The sequence below is a fragment of the Astyanax mexicanus genome, chromosome 17 (assembly GCF_023375975.1).
Source record: "Astyanax mexicanus isolate ESR-SI-001 chromosome 17, AstMex3_surface, whole genome shotgun sequence".
In the NCBI taxonomy this organism is placed as follows: Eukaryota; Metazoa; Chordata; class Actinopteri; order Characiformes; family Acestrorhamphidae; genus Astyanax; species Astyanax mexicanus.
The window spans coordinates 3,106,758-3,123,804 of record NC_064424.1 but is presented as its reverse complement, the minus strand read 5'-3'; the positions used below and the strand labels follow the sequence as shown (position 1 = coordinate 3,123,804).

General features: G+C 41.6%; 2 protein-coding genes across 2 annotated transcripts in view; both read right to left on the bottom strand.

The window, feature by feature from the left end:
* Positions 1-17,047, bottom strand: part of hpse (heparanase) — a 221,766-nt gene that overhangs the window by 18,272 nt on the left and 186,447 nt on the right. The gene's annotated exons all lie outside the window — the stretch shown is intronic.
* Positions 1,177-17,047, bottom strand: part of slc45a2 (solute carrier family 45 member 2) — a 68,353-nt gene continuing 52,482 nt past the window's right edge. The window contains exon 7 of the mRNA XM_022666534.2: positions 1,177-4,860. Within this exon, the coding sequence (XP_022522255.2) occupies positions 4,633-4,860 (228 nt within the window). The 3' untranslated portion in view covers positions 1,177-4,632. The remainder of the gene's footprint in view (positions 4,861-17,047) is intronic.

Genomic DNA, 17,047 nt, shown 5'->3' with positions numbered 1-17,047 from the left:
AAAGTGTTTTTTATGGCATTTGATTGGTCTCTTTGTTGGCAGTATAGGATACTGTAGAATACTCTATTCTCTCAGGATTGATCATTATACTATTTTAGGGGTTTGATTCATTGTTTGTTGGTTATTCAGTTAATTTAGGCACTAATTTCCCTTTTACGTTTTGGGTTCAATAATTCGAAAAACTGGACACAGTGCTCAATGTTTTAACACTACTAAAAAAATCAAGTTCCATAAAGTGTAGCCTGCATCATAGGTGGGCTATGCTACTGTGATGACGATTCACTGCTAAGATAGTAATGAACGTCTGACTGTTGACGTCTGTCTAGGTTGTATTTGGTCAGTGGCGCACCTGTGTTTTCTGTTGTGTAGATATATTCAGAAGGTCTGTTGCTGTTTAAACGACTCAGGTGTAAGGTGAGAAAATAGACTGTTGGCGGGTTGTAAGATAGCAATGAGCAGTGCTCTAAATCTCCACCATTAATACCGCTAAGATAGAAAAATTATAGAAATGATGCCACAGTGAATGCATTCCATAATCAAAAAAGCTATAGGTGTCAAACCAAAAATTTGTGTATTATGAGTGTGTGACCTTTTTATGTTAAATTTACCTATGCAAGTATGTATGATATGTAATATCTGAAAGAAAAAATATATATTGTTCTAACTTCTAATAGGTTTCATAAGTAGTTTGCACATATAAATCACTGGAAAAAAATAAGAGAGCACTTAAAAATGATGAGTTTCTTTGATTTTACCAAATTGAAAACCTCTGGAATATACACAAACCACCAAACTGAACTGCTTGAATTTTTGCACCAGGAGTAAAGCAGCATAAAGTTATCCAAAAGCAGTGTGTAAGACTGGTGGAGGAGGAGAACATGATGCCAAGATGCATGAAAACTGTGATTAAAAACCAACCAGGATTATTCCACCAAATATTGATTTCTGAACTCTAAAACTTTATGAATATGAACTTGTTTTCTTTTAATTATTTGAGGTCTGAAAGCTCTGCATCTTCTTTTTTGTTATTTCAGCCATTTGTATATATATTGTTTATATATATATATATATATATATATATATATATACGACACAAAATGTCGTATATATATATTTGCCCTTCTTTCCCCATCACCTTTGATTTAAACCCTCGGACTGAAGTTGTCTGAGATGTAACACAGTGTGAGCAAGGCCATTTTATTGTGGACATCTGATTGGTAAATGATTGATCTTGCGAGTTCAACAATGCTGCTGTTGGTTTACTACACAATCCCAGAGGAATAAATGGACAGATACTTCAGTGCTGAATGTGCCATTGACTTGCTGCCATATAGAAAGACTGTTTTCTCTGAAAATAGCCTGGTAGAAGCCAACGTTCCTCACTGATGGCACTTACAGTACTGTATGTTCTCTCAACCCGAGATTGTGTTGAATGATTTTTTTTTTATTAACGTATTTTCAGAGCAGGACTCGCTCCAACGCCACCGTTTTCTGCTGTTTGCAGAAGGTCTTATTTTTTTTGACAACCTTTTTACTGAACATAATGGCAGGCTGAGACTGCAGAAAGAAAGCAATTGATTTTTTTTTTTTTTGGACTACGATGCTCAAGATCAGCTCAAGGGATTCATTTTGTGTCATCTGTTCAACAGAAGAAGCTACAACCTGTCGTCAAGTGGGAGTATGCGTCGCCATTATGTTCTGTGTTCTGCTTTATTATGAACTCAAACCAAGCTAAAGAACAATGGTTGCATTATTTGCATTATTACAGGTCACTGTTTGTCAAGTAAGTCAAAAAAACACATTTGTACGTCATGAGAATGGAAAAAAAAGAACCCTAAAAAACACAAATACTGAAATAAAGCAAATATATATTGAAAGGATAATTCACTTTATTATTCCACGTTTGTCGGCCTCCGTTCGTTTTAGCACCACCTGGAAATTTCCTGAATTTCAGCTCGATTTCAGCTTGATTTGGATTGGAACACAGCCGGTCACAAGTTTTAGAACACCCGCACTTTTTTTCAGTTTTATATTTGCCATTTAAGCTCTTTAGGTCCAGTTAATACACTGGAATAGTACAAAATCCAGTGATACAGAAACTAGAAGTAAACTGGCAGGGCTTTAAAATAAAGAAAATGACCTAAAAATGGATGAGTTGCTTTTTAATAAAAAAAGGTCATTGTTTAACAGATTAAAGCTGATGTGATGTGTAGATATTGGAAATAAACTGAGCTTTGTAAATAGGTTTAAAATGCAAATCTTTTGTCTTTCACTTTTATCATAATAACTAGAAAAAGACACATAAACCAGAAACCCAGTTAACTCTTAAAATTAACTATTAAATTAAAAGCATTTTCTTAAATTACAGATAAATCCAGAGAGCGGTGAGTACTGTTTCCTACACCTTCAAAAGCACTAAAACTATGATCAGGAGATTTCTGCAGAGATTCGAATCCCAGTTATGCAGCTTGCCATCAGCTGCCAGAGCCCTGAGAGAGCACAATTGATTTTGCTCTCTCTCTCTGGGTGGGTACAGTAGATGGCGCTCTCCTTTCCCCTCATTACTTCTAGACTGATGTACACTGTAAACCCATAAGTTGTTTGAACTCGAATTAAGTCTGTTTTACCTAAAATTGGATATTCCTAAACATTACTCAACTATTTTGAGTTTGATGAATATTTGTGGGCACATATACTGTACTATTCAAACTGAGATCTTTGGGTTAAACCAACTTAAAATTAATTTTAGTTTAGCGATTCCCCATCAGGCTTCCATCGGTAAACTTGTAGGTCGTATATTATGATGCATATTATGATTTACAGCCTTTATGTGAATTATGTGAAGATTTTGAGAAAAGGTTACTAATGTAATCTTGTTTTTTCTACTGCATCCTGTTAATCCTGTCTGTGTTCATTATTTATTTAGATTTTTGTTTAGTAGTTTCACTTTGATTTAGAATTTTTTGTCTATTAAAACTTCAAATAAGCAAATGTTGAGTAAAAACTATTTACTTAATGTCATCATTGCAATAAATTTTAAAAAGTAAGACAGACCGGTTGCGCAATAAAAATAGTTACTTTGACTTAAAAAAGTTAAGTTTTAGGTTCATCACGTTTTGCGCGTCAAGTACTTTTGGTTTGTCTGTTGAACTTAAAGACTTATCTTGAAGAACATTTGTTTAACTTCTTACAGTATTATAAATTATAAAAAAAATAGTTTTAAAAACTTTATTTATTTGAGGCAATAAATGACCTAAAATGATTTGAGTAGACTTAACTCATTAGGGTGTACAGTGTGGATCAGCACAAAGCTGCATCTGTGAGCTGATGTATCAGAACCGAGTCGTTGCGCTTTCCTCCGAGCGTTATCGCTGTGATGCTACTCGGCAATGCTACAGCATCAGCAGCAGTTCAAAAAGGGGTGGAGTCTGACTTCACATGTATCAGAGGAGGTGTGTGCTAGTCTTCACCCTCCTTGTGTTGTGGCACAATTAGTGATAGGGGATATACAGCTTTAAAAATAAAAAAAAGACTCTTGGAAACTGGAGAAAACTGCTACAGGAAGACGTCTGGCTGACCCACATGGAAACAGAAGCTTTAGCTTTTAGCTCAGATTTACATGATTGGATATTATATAAGAATTAAAGGGGGTCTAATGGGGGAAAGGAAGTGTTTAAAAGAGAAATTGATAAGAAAAAATATTTTTTAAAAAATATAGAAACTTCACCACTAAACAATATGGGGTGTTTTAAAACTTCTGACCGGTGGTGTTTAGAGTTTATAATGTCCTTCACATGGGAATCTTCTCTTACTTTAAGCCCAACAGATTGGGCTGAACATGCATAATGATCTCTCTTGTTAATTGTTGAACTCTTTTTGCCCTAAACAGTACAGACCAATAGTTTGGACACACCTTCTTAATCGTTTTCAATGCGTTTTCTTTATTATTTTCATGACTATTTACATTGTAGATTCTCACTGAAGCATCAAAACTATGAATGAACACATGTGGAGTTTTATATTCTAGTTTCTTCAAAATAGCCCCCCTTTGCTCTGATTACTGCTTTGCACACTCTTGGCATCATTCTCTCAATGAGGTCTTCTTCAAGAGGTGGCCACCTGAAATGAAAAGTTTTCCAACAGTCTTGAAGGAAGGAGTTCCCAGAGGTGTTTATTAGCACTTGTTGCTCCTTTGCCTTCTTCACTCTGTGCTCCAGCTCACCCCAAACCATCTGGATTGGGTTCAGGTCCGGTGACTGTGGAGGTTCAGCTCATTTTTTGTTAAGTACATAAAACTCCACATGTGTTCATTCATAGTTTTGATGCTTCAGTGAGAATCTACAATGGAAATAGTCATGAAAATAAAGAAAACGCATTGAAAAAGAGAAGCTGTGTCCAAACTAATGTTCTGTATTGCGCTCAATCGCTTTCTCAAGCTCGGCACGTATCGCCCAGCCTGTTCCTGGTGTATAAATACTGTATATGGGTTCATGGGTATCGTGAGACGTTGCTGAGATCACCAGACTGCTTCTGCTGACTGTTTGAAGCTGATGATGGATGCAGGTTCCAACCATGAACTTGAGCAGAGAAATTGACCCACATTCCTGTTCTCAGAGAATAGAGGTCCTCAGTTCAGTCCACGTGTCTGATGAAGACGGCGATGAAGAGGCAGCCAATCAGGGCCATGGTGGAGGCGGACAGAACCACCACCACCACGCTGCCGGCCAGGTTCACCAGAGCTCCCAGTCCAGCTCCCACTATGATCTGAGCTAGCTGCACCATGCAGGTGAGGGCGGCGCAGTCCACACCTGTGCCACGCCCCTGCGCCGAGGGGTCTTCCTTACCCTGTTTTCTGTGTTCCTGTAGGAGAAAAAAAAAGAATAGAAAGAGATATTAATTGATATAATTGACATTTCATAAGTTATTCAATTCTTTTCACCTGTGTTCTCAAATAAAGGTGTTACCAGTGGCATTGCCTGGGTATGTAAAGAGCCTATATATACACATGTGCTGGCTTCCGGAAAAAAGATACAGAAGTATGCGGTGCAGGACCACCAGGTTCTGTAACAGTTTTTTCCCCCAAGCTATTAAACTGTTTAATATTTATGCAGCTAAATTTTCATATATCTTTGTATTTTACTTACATGCTTTATATGTATGTATGTATGTATGTATGTATGTATGTATGTATGTATGTATGTATGTATATATATTTATATAAGAATGACAATAAAGGAAGTCTAAGTCTAATATATATATATGTATATATATGGCATATCCCACCAAATCTGTGCCATTTCTTTCCCCAGGAAATTATATAATCTATAAATGTGCACACAGAACAACTTTAAAATACATTTTATTACTAAGCATAGTGTCTTGTACGTTGACCTAACTAAAAAAGTAAGTTATGTAATTTAAAAAAATTATAAAAAAAATGGTTACCTGTCCACCACTATAAACTTGAAATAACCATGAAATATTATTATTAAAATCCTTCAGAGATGTAATTATTTTTTTGCATTGTTGTATAATGCGTCCAAATCCCATCTATGCTTTAAAAATATTTTTTTTCATAATAAATCCATAATATTAAAGTAAAAATACATTTACATTTTAGTTGTGTCCCTTTACTTGTTTCACTCAGTCCTGTTACCGTAACACATTACCCCTGATCATCTGAAACATCTGGAACATTCTACAACAGGAAGTCACACCTACAACAGGAAGTGACATCATCAGCTGGTTATGGTTCTGAAGATCAAGGGAAGACCAGATCTTATTTGATCTTATTTGATATTTGATACTTATTGTATCAAACTGTATGTAACTCTAACTGAGGAGATCAATCTCAACACTCTGCCCTAAATCTGTTACCTAAATTAATTCTTACATCTTATTGGTTTCATTTTTAAAATACACATTTTGGGAAAATCACTAGAATGTGCTCAGTGTCCTAATGCCGTTAGCATAGCCGACATTTAGCTATTTTTCCTGTTTTTGCTAATTCTATGCTTAAAACGCATTTCTGTTACTTTCAATCCTGTTACTGAAGACAAAAAAACGTAACAGGAGTAAGTGCTAGTAACAGGAGTGAGTTTCAGTATGTTTGAGGGGCGAGACTCAGTAATAAGGATTGCTGGTTGAGGCGGTAGACCATGGACTATGATCCCCGTTAAAAGATCAAGGCACTAGACAGAGAGATCCCTTCTTTCTTCTTTATTGAAGGTTGTTGGTCACTTTACAAAGTGTTTGTGTATGTATATGAGTGTGTGGGTGTGATGTATGTATGGCGTGTGTGTGTGTGATGTGTGTGATGTGTATGATGTGTGTGGTCTGAAACATAAAGGAAATGTAATACAATGTATTAGACTACTGATATTATAATATTGTTCAACAATAACACATTAATAAATAAACTGTAATGTAGCATAATACAGTGACAGAGGTGTAATGTTAGTCATTATACAATTGCCAATACAATATTAGCAGATACTTAACAGCATAATGTTATGAGAATAAACAACGAATATTTACAAATTCAAACAGTTCAAAGTAAGCTAGTCACACTCATAACAATAAACTGTGTAACAATATTAACACTACAAACAGTACATTCATCATTATTAAGCCATCAAGCATTCAAACTTAGCTGCAATGCTAACAAGAGACAGGGCTAAACTACTTAGCTGCAGGCTTCTTAGCTAACTCAACAACAACATATATTGTAATTAAAACTAACACAAACTGCAATATTAATCAAAATATCCATAACTAAGAAGGTGGAAATTACTCACATTTCCTCAAGAACGCACACACGATATGAGAAACACGCAAAGAAAGTCCCAGCAGCTTCAGTCAGTTCACTGGCTGCTCTATTGCTCATCAGTGTGACTGGGCATGCCCAGAACATGTCCTGACTGCATATCTTGACTGCAGTACCGCTGTTTCACCAGTAGATGGCATTCCACAATTGGGCTTTCTCACACAGCCGCCCCCAAATGTCTGTCTTGAGGACATTTGAACTCCCAGAGAAAGTCCATCAGTTAGTGTCAACCTCAGAGTCACTGATCTTGGGCAGCTGGATGAGCCGGGCGACAGGTCGGACGTATGTCTTTTCCTTAACCTTGACCGTGGATGTTCTGATGTTCCCATCAGCTCCAGGATGGACTTTGACCACTGTGCCCACTGGCCAGAGAGCTCGTGGGAGCTGTGGATCAACTATTAGAACGACCTGGTCCACGGCCAGCTGGCCTCCATCAGTCTGCCACTTAGATCGTCCCTGTAGGCTTGGCAGGTACCGCCGGATGAAGACTGACCAGAAGTTGTCTGCTAGAACCTGACTATGCCTCCATCGTCGTGTCCCCAGAATACTGCTTGAGTCATACAAGGCCTGCGGCAATGAGGAATCACGACGTCCCATTAGTAGAACATGCGGTGTAACTGGGTCAGGGTCAGCGGCGTCAGCTGAGACGTATCCGAGTGGTTTAGCATTTAGAATCCCTTCCACTTCAACAAGAAGGGTGTACAGGACCGACTCTGGTACTGACTGATCTCGGAGGATGACTCTGAGCGCAGTTTTCACAGATCGAACTTCTCGCTCCCAGGCCCCGCCAAAATGGGGAGCACTTGGTGGGTTGAAGTGAAAGGAGATTTTCTGTTTTGCAAGCTGATCTCGCAGCTCAGGTGCCATGGCATCAAAGGCCTCCCGTAGCTCCCGTTCTCCCCCAACAAAGTTGGTACCATTATCACACAGGAGTTCAAACGGAGTGCCACGCCTGGCTATGAATCTGCGCAAGGACAGCAGGAAGGCATCCGTGTCGAGACTCTCTAGCAGGTCAAGGTGGATGCACCTGGTAGTTAGGCATTTGTAAATAATTCCCCACCGTTTCTCATTCCTGCGGCCGATCTTCACGATGAATGGGCCAAAACAGTCCACTCCCGTGGAGTAGAATGGGGGTTTGTAGATGCGCAGCCTACAGAGTGGTAGATCTGCCATCTTGGGAACGTCTGGCTTAGCACGCCAGAGCTGGCATCCCCTGCAGCTGTGCTGATGCTTCCGTATCGCCTCCCTACCACGCAGGACCCAATACTGCCTTCGCATCTCGGCCAACACCCGTTCAGGCCCTGGATGGAGAAGTTTGTCATCGAAGTCCTGGATCAGCAGTTTGGTGATTTGGTGTGCTGGGTCCAGAATAATCGGATGGATAGCATCTGCTTCCAGATCCTCTGCATGCCGCAGTCTACCTCCAACACGAAGTAGTCTTGTGGCTTCGTCATATTCAGGTGACAGTGTGATCAGCCGACTGTCAGCTGGGACATGTCGATTGGCCTTGAGGGCTTTTAACTCCCCAGGGAAAGAGTCCTGCTGAGCCTGGGCCAGGAGTAACTTCTCAGCGGGGATGTAGGTTGCAGCATCTACGGCCTGACAGTCACCAGAGGCAGCCGCCCCATGAAGGGATGTGACAATAGCCTGGACTAGCTCCTTCCAGGTCTGGAACTGCGCTGGATCAGGTAGGTCTGGGTTGCGAACCGCTGATGTGATACCAACAAGGGTGGACTTTCGGAGTTCAACAGAGTCAGGTTCGTCTTCTGCTGCTATGGGCATCGCTGGCCACCGGTCTGGAGGCTGATGGAGGAAATCTGGACCATTAATCCATCGGTGTGGATGAACCATATCCAAGAGCCTCAGGCCTCGCGTTATGTCATCTGCCGGATTTCTCGCTGAATCTACATACCTCCAGCTGGCTACCTCAGTTAGAGTTTGAATCTCTGCGATGCGTGTGCCAACAAAGACCTTGTAACGGCACGACTCTGATCTCAGCCATTGGAGCACCGTAGTGGAGTCTGACCAGAGGAATGTCTGCTGGATGGTTATGGTCAGCTCTGTCTGGATAAGCTTGGCGAGCTGAGCACCAGTGAGCGCTGCACTAAGTTCCAGACGTGGCATGCTTAGGTGTTTCTTCGGTGCCACTCTTGATCTGGCTAGCACAAAGGAGATGTAAACATGATTTTGGTCATCAACGGTGCGTAGGTAGGCCACTGAACCATACACTCTCTCTGACGCGTCGCAGAAGACATGAAGCTCCCTGGATGCAGTAGGCTCATCAGCACATGGAGGTGTGTAAGTTCGTGGAAATTGGAGGTGGATGAGATCAGGGAGCTCCTTCACCCAATCTGTCCACTGCTCTCTCAGAGACTGAGGTTCGATTGGATCATCCCATCCGATGTCTTGCTTCCAGATATCCTGGATGATGACCTTAGCCCTGGTGATGAAGGGATTGATAAAGCCCAGTGGATCATACTGACTCGCTAGGGCTCTATAGATGTTCCTCAGGGTTGGTTTAAGGTGGTCCACTGGACGATACTTAAAGCTTAACGAGTCGGTGAGACAGTTCCACTGGAGGCCCAAGGTCGACTCCTGCATGTTGTTACTGCCCTTAGACAGCCAATGCTCACATCGGTCTGATTTGGCTTCTGGTGGAAGATGCTTGATCACTGCTGGCACATTACTCGCCCACTGCCTGAGATCAAATCCCCCTTCCAAGAGTAGCTTGTGTAGGTCTTCAATGAGAGCTTTGGCTTCAGCAGCAGTGTAGGTGCTGTGTAGACAGTTGTCCACATAAAAGGAGTGCTCCACAATTTTGACCAAGTTGAACTTGTCACCACAGTTATCTCGAACATGCCGTTGGAGGGCATATACAGCGCAACAAGGGCTGCATGTAGTGCCGAACGGCAGCACTCGCCATTCGTAGATAGTTGGCTCTTCCTCCCTCTGCATGTCTCTCCAGATGAACCTCAGCACTGGTGTGTCAGTGGGCTGCAAGCGGATTTGATGGAACATTGCCTTTATGTCTCCACTCACGGCAACTGAGTGCTGACGGAATCTCAGTAAGACACCAAGCAGAGAAGGCCCCAAGGTTGGTCCAGGCAACAAGAGCTCATTTAGTGACAGCCCTCGGTATTGGAAAGAACAGTCAAAGACCACTCTGTCCTTTCCGTTGTGGTGGACCATGTGGTGTGGTATAAACCACGACTCTAGCGACTGGCTGGCTTCTTCTGATGAGACCTTTGACACATAGCCTGATTCCTCCAGCTTACGGATCTCAGTGCAGTAAGACTTAGCTTGTGTAGGGTTCTTAGCAAGCTTCCGCTCTGTGCAGCGAAGCCTGGGGAGTACTGCGTCTGCAGGAGCCCGGAGAACTATGTCAGTCGTACGGCGAAGAAGAGGAGTTGCATAGCGGGGGACACCATCTACAGTCACTCTAGTGGTGGCTGTCTGGAGCAAAGCGAGAGCTTGCTGGTCTTGCTTCGAGCGAGTGACAGCTTTCTCATTGTAGGGCAAGGTATCCAGTTGCCACAGACGTTCCACGTTCCTGAGAAGCTCGCTGGAAGCTGAGGCTGTGGCGATGTGCAGGCACTGTTGGAGTCCAGATGATAGCTGGACAGTATCAACTGGCCCCTGAAGCGACCAGCCCAGCTTCGTGCAGATGGCAACAGGTGCGCCTGATGGTCCTGCGTGCACCGGCTGGACTGGAGTTATCAGGTGGGGCATATCAGACCCGATTAGGAGCAGAGGTTGGGCACGGTTCACGGAGGGTAAAGGAAGTCCTCTGAGGTGTTTGTATTTCTGCTGCAGCACACTGATTGGATACGTGTGCTCAGCAAGAGCCAATCCCTCTGCGGTAAAGGCATGGGGTATCAGGTGCTTCTCGTATGGCCGCAGCAGTGATGATACTTCCAAGGAGACTGAGGCGCCACTGAGTTGCTTAATGCTTTGGTGCACAGTCTGCAAGGGTAGAGTCTCCGGAATGCTGACAAGGTTGAGCTGTTGCACCACTTGAGGAAGGACGATGCTCCTCTCAGAGCCGTCATCGAGAACTGCATAAGTCTCCATCCTTCGGTCACCATTATGGAGGAGGACCTTGACCACCTTCAGCATTACTCTTTGAGATCTGTTGGGTCGATCCAGATACACCTTTGTGGGGATTAGGCTGACTGTGTACACCTTTCGTTTGGTTTCCTGGACTGACTCGTGCAGGATGGTAAGGTGTGTCTCCTTGCAGGTTTTACAGGGGCGCTTAAGCGTGCACCGGTCCTCGGTGTGATTACGTCCACATTTTCGACACCGTTTGCCATCCTTGAGCCACTTCAGGATCAGATCAGTGGTCAACTTCTTGAATTCCTCACAGGAATTGAGGTAGTGGTCCTGACTGTCACAATATGGACAGAACGGTTTAATCTTGGGTTTGACCTTTGTCTGTGCAAACTCTGCAGAAGATGTCTCTTCTCTGATTACCCTGTCAGCTACATTGAAGCACGCAGTATTTGGCTTCTCTCTGGGTTGAGCAGTTCGCTGATCCTTCCTAGCTGGTCGGGGGGTATCCGTCTGATACAGGGCTGCTGCTCTACTGGAGATCCGCCTTGCTTGTGACTTTGTTTGGAGCCAGGTAGCCAAGTCCTGAAGGGTGTAGGTTTTGTCAGTGCCAGTCTGCAGAATACCATATCGTAGGCAATACTCAACGAAGCCATCACGGTAAGCAGGAGGCATCTTACTGAGCAGACGATCAACGTGGGAACCACAGTGGAGCTCATATCCATTCTGTCCTTCAAGTGTCTTTAACATGCCTACCAAAGACTGAACAGACAAGGCAAATGAGTCAAAGGCATTGGCATCACCAATTTTTAGAGCAGGCGTGTTAAGTATGGCACCTAGCTCACTTTGAACCAGCTGTCGTGGTTGCCCGTACTTATCTTGTAGAGCCTGAAGCGCACTCGTATATGGTGCTGGGTCATGCATGTACGCCTTGGCAAGCTGCAGCGCGCTTGGGAGCTTTATGTGTCCAATCAACACTTGATATTTATATTGCTCGCTGAGGTTAAGGTTGCTCCCCAGTACACTGTCTAGTGCAAGCTTGAGCAGAGCAAAGTCACTTTCCCGACCACTCTCGAACACTGGAAGGGAAGGTCGAGGGATTCCAAGGGCTGATGCTATGAGTAACTCGGCTCCGGGTAGTGGTGTGTAGCCAGGGTAGGGAGCGGAGAGAACTGGAGCAGGCAGTTTCCCATGGTGAGTCGAAGAAGGTGGTAGAGCTCCATAGCTGGCATGCTGAGCAGTGTTGAGGAGCTCCATGGTTGGTTGGCTGTAGTTATAGGCTGGTTGGTACATTGTTGAAAATTGAGACTCTACTGGATAAGCAGGAAATTGTTGGTTAGAGTGTGCACTCGTTACTGGTGCTGGTCCACCGGGACGTTTTGACTCAAAGGATGACGCCACTTGAGGTGCAGGATGAGCCAGAGGTGCTGAGGTGATGACATGCATTGCAGGGTGTGGCACTGGTTGTGGCGCAGGAGCAGGTGTTACCACTGGGCCAGGTTGTAGTTTCACAGACATAGATGCCATGGGTACTGGACTTTGGGGCTGAGCTGTTGGGTTTGCTGTAGGAGTTGGTCTAGCTGGGGTGGCCACAGGTTGCGGCAGTTGCTGTGTTCCAACAGGAAGCGCCATAGAGAATGGAACTGGAGTGACTTGATGCATCACTTGTGGGGAAGGAATAGGTGGTTGAACAACAGGAGCAAGTGTTGGAAGTGACTGGGTTGACCGCAGCTGGGAGGTGGCTGGAAGTACGTCAACCTGTTGTACCTGCATTGGCGTGGGTAGGCCCAGGAAGGGTACTGACTTGTCAGAGTTTGAAGATGAATGTGCAGCTGTCCAGCTACTGGAAAGCATAGAAGAACGAAGCTTAGCGATCTCAAGGTCCTGTTCAGCCCTTGTCAGGCGCTTCTCTCTTTCTAGCCGCTTAGTGAGGGCTTCTCTGGCTTTGAGTGCTTCCTCCTGGAGTCGCTGTGCTTCCTTGGCTTGGTCATCCAGCATTTTACACTCAAAGTCAGCTTGAGTTTCATGCTCGATCATACGACGCATATCTTCCAGCTCCAACTGCTTTATTCTCTCTTCCAGGATTGCAGCTTGTGCGGTGGAGAGACCCTGATTGGGATACGTACCAACTGAGTAACATGTACGCCTACTAGATCTGCTATGCATGTATGAACTTCTGTTGGATGACCTGCTATGGTTACTGCTGTGGTGGCTGCTAGAGCGAGAAACAGCAGTTGGTAGGTCCATGTGCGCAGGTGGTTGGAATCCAACTTGGTAGTCATCCAGGTAAGCAGGTAAGTGACGTTCTCTCTGTGGACGTCTTCGGGGCTCTGTGTTGCCTGATGCTGCATTGTCCATGATCCTCCTCTTAGGTTGCACTCAATCCGGCTCGAAGGACCAATGTTTGAGGGGCGAGACTCAGTAATAAGGATTGCTGGTTGAGGCGGTAGACCATGGACTATGATCCCCGTTAAAAGATCAAGGCACTAGACAGAGAGATCCCTTCTTTCTTCTTTATTGAAGGTTGTTGGTCACTTTACAAAGTGTTTGTGTATGTATATGAGTGTGTGGGTGTGATGTATGTATGGCGTGTGTGTGTGTGATGTGTGTGATGTGTATGATGTGTGTGGTCTGAAACATAAAGGAAATGTAATACAATGTATTAGACTACTGATATTATAATATTGTTCAACAATAACACATTAATAAATAAACTGTAATGTAGCATAATACAGTGACAGAGGTGTAACGTTAGTCATTATACAATTGCCAATACAATATTAGCAGATACTTAACAGCATAATGTTATGAGAATAAACAACGAATATTTACAAATTCAAACAGTTCAAAGTAAGCTAGTCACACTCATAACAATAAACTGTGTAACAATATTAACACTACAAACAGTACATTCATCATTATTAAGCCATCAAGCATTCAAACTTAGCTGCAATGCTAACAAGAGACAGGGCTAAACTACTTAGCTGCAGGCTTCTTAGCTAACTCAACAACAACATATATTGTAATTAAAACTAACACAAACTGCAATATTAATCAAAATATCCATAACTAAGAAGGTGGAAATTACTCACATTTCCTCAAGAACGCACACACGATATGAGAAACACGCAAAGAAAGTCCCAGCAGCTTCAGTCAGTTCACTGGCTGCTCTATTGCTCATCAGTGTGACTGGGCATGCCCAGAACATGTCCTGACTGCATATCTTGACTGCAGTACCGCTGTTTCACCAGTAGATGGCATTCCACAATTGGGCTTTCTCACACAGTAACAGGAATGAGCTATAGATAGCAGATAGCTCCAGGAACAATGTCATCACAATTACATGGTTAGCTATCGTAACCTTTGTCTTTTTTTATGGCTACAGTGCACTGACTCTCCTCCATGCTCCACAAAACCAGCAACGTGATTGGCTGTTTCTCCTGAAAGGCGGAACTTTATCCTTAAACCGGCACCGTGATTGGCGTTAAGCGATTTTTTTATTTTACATCCACTTATTCTTTAAAAAAAAAAAAAACATATTTTACATCACTAATGAAATATGAAAAATCTTTGTAGTGTTTGGCTCTATTGTACACAAAAAAAAGATTTTTAAGCTTGTTCTGGCTACTGCGCTCCACATCAGAGTATATTATCTTAGGAGGCTTAAATATTTTAATATCTGCAATTTTAGAGTTTCTGCGCTTTTTCTACCATACTTTTGTAGCGAGTGCTGTGCTCTTTGGTGCTATTTGTTGGGGAAACAGTATTTCTGTAAGAGACTGTAACAGGTTGCAACAGTTCAGCTAAATGGACGTGTCCAGCGCTTCTCAGTTAGTGGAGCACATTTGTTTTCTGTTGCCAAGATAGCAATACGCACACCAAGATAGAAATTTACCTGATAACACCTCATTTCCTGACCACTACACCCATCAGTGTAGATATATATATATATATATATATATATATATATATATACATATATATATATATATATATGTATATATATATATATATATATATATTTTTTAGAAGCACTGTTTCTATTAAAATGAGGCAGGTGGAAGGAGTGAATATAGACTGTTAGCAGGGTGTAAGATAGTAATGAGCATTTATTAGTTTAAACACAAATTATTATACTTTCTTTTACATGTACAGCATTTTTAGCTGATGCTTTTCTCCAGAATTACTTACAAATTTATTCCTATTACAGAAGTAAAGGCCAATGTAGTGCTGTTAGGAGTCTTGCCCAAAGACTCCTATTGGTGTAACACAGTATAGTCAGTATGGTGGAAATTGAACCCCAGTCTCCCACATGATCATGGTAGGTCATAAGCAGGTGGTGGTGTTATCCACTGCACTACACCAACCACCATAAAATATTTTAATCAAATTTTATAAATATCATAGTGATTTTATACTATGACGCTTTAACCCTTGTGTGGTGTTCATATTTTTGTTACTCGTTTACTTTGTTAATTGTATTTAATTCAGCAAAATTAAGCAATTTTACATTAAAATGCTTCACACATGCTCGCTTCACCTAAATTACAAGCAATATAAACAGCTTACATGGTTAATATTTGCCCTTTACCTTTCTTATGTTACATTTCTTTTAAAAAGTGCTACTCTTTTTTTTATTAGTTTTTTTAAAAGAAAATGAATTAAACTCAAGATATGAGTAGAAAATTTGTTTAGTTTCAAATTTACAAATGAAGCAATGTTTATTAGCCCTTGGCCAAACATACTGTATGTAATATAAATGTGTGTGTGTGTGTGTGGGGGGGGGTGTACAGTGTGTGTTTATCAAAAATGTGTTTTGATATATGTTTTTCACAAAAAATGAGCCAATGCCAATGAGTTTGAGTTAGAAAAAATATTTTTTTTGCATCATTTGATCAAAATGAAAACGCGTCCCACAGACCCGAACACCACACAAGGGTTAAGACAATCACAGTATGCTGCCTTGCTTAGAGTACTATTACTAAGTTCTTGCTAATGCAGATTCCTGTGAATGCAAATACATTACGTACGTCATTGTCGCGGCTCTGATAATGGATCTGCATACCATATAGACCTCATAAAGTTTTAGAGAGTGGATGAATACAGGAAGAGTTTCTGATAAAGCAGACGGAGAGTGTACTCCTTTATATAACTTCATTTTACAACACATCAATTGACACTTGGCCGCAAAAACTGTCCAGTAAACATCATAAACAGTACAAACAATAGAGAACTGAAGGACAGATGCTCTTCAGAAATGTTCATTGGCCGAGGAAACCTTTCAGTCCGAGTTCTGTTCAGTAACTTGCAGATAACTAGAGCATTTTACACATGTGCTCCCGGAGCAACAGCTGTTCACTGACAAGAAGAGGAGGAATCGTATTTACTAAGTCCTGCAATAAGCGTAATTCATTATCAGCATCGCAGACATCAAGCTGCTGATTCAGGATCAAGGCATGAATCATGTGTACATATAAATATATATACATATATATATAAAGCTCTGGGGGAAAAAATAAGAGACCAATTCATAAAGTTTTAAGAGTTCAGAAATCAATATTTGATGGAATAACCCTGGTGGTTTTTATTCACAGTTTTTTTCATGCATCTTGGCATCATGTTCTCCTCCACCAGTCTTACACACTAATTTTGGATAACTTAATGCTGCTTTACTCCTGGTGCAAAACTTCATTCAAGCAGTTCAGTTTGGTGGTTTGATGGCTTGTGATCATCCATCTTCCTCTTGATTATATTCCATATATATCAATAAAAATGTGCAGTTTGATGTAGGGCGTGTCAGTGTGTCTTTGCTATCGTAACGATGGGAAAAGTACACCTTGTGCAGCTTGAAACATGCAAAAAGCATGTGCTAATTCTTCGATATAAACCTTTAAGCAGCTTTCTGTTTTTACGCTCCAAAACTGTGGATATATAAATCTTCATCAGGCATCAGGTTTTATGGGCTTTAAAAAACAGCTAAAAACTTTCTTTTTTAGCATAGGTATCTATTAGCTTCTCTATTATTATTTGTTTAAACATTTTTTTTATTTGATTGACTTTGTTGAGCTTACTTTTTTTCTTATTTTTTCTTTTCGATTTTGTTCTATATTTTTTATTTCAATATTTAATGTTTTTTTAAAATTCATTTTATATTATTTCATTGAACCTTTA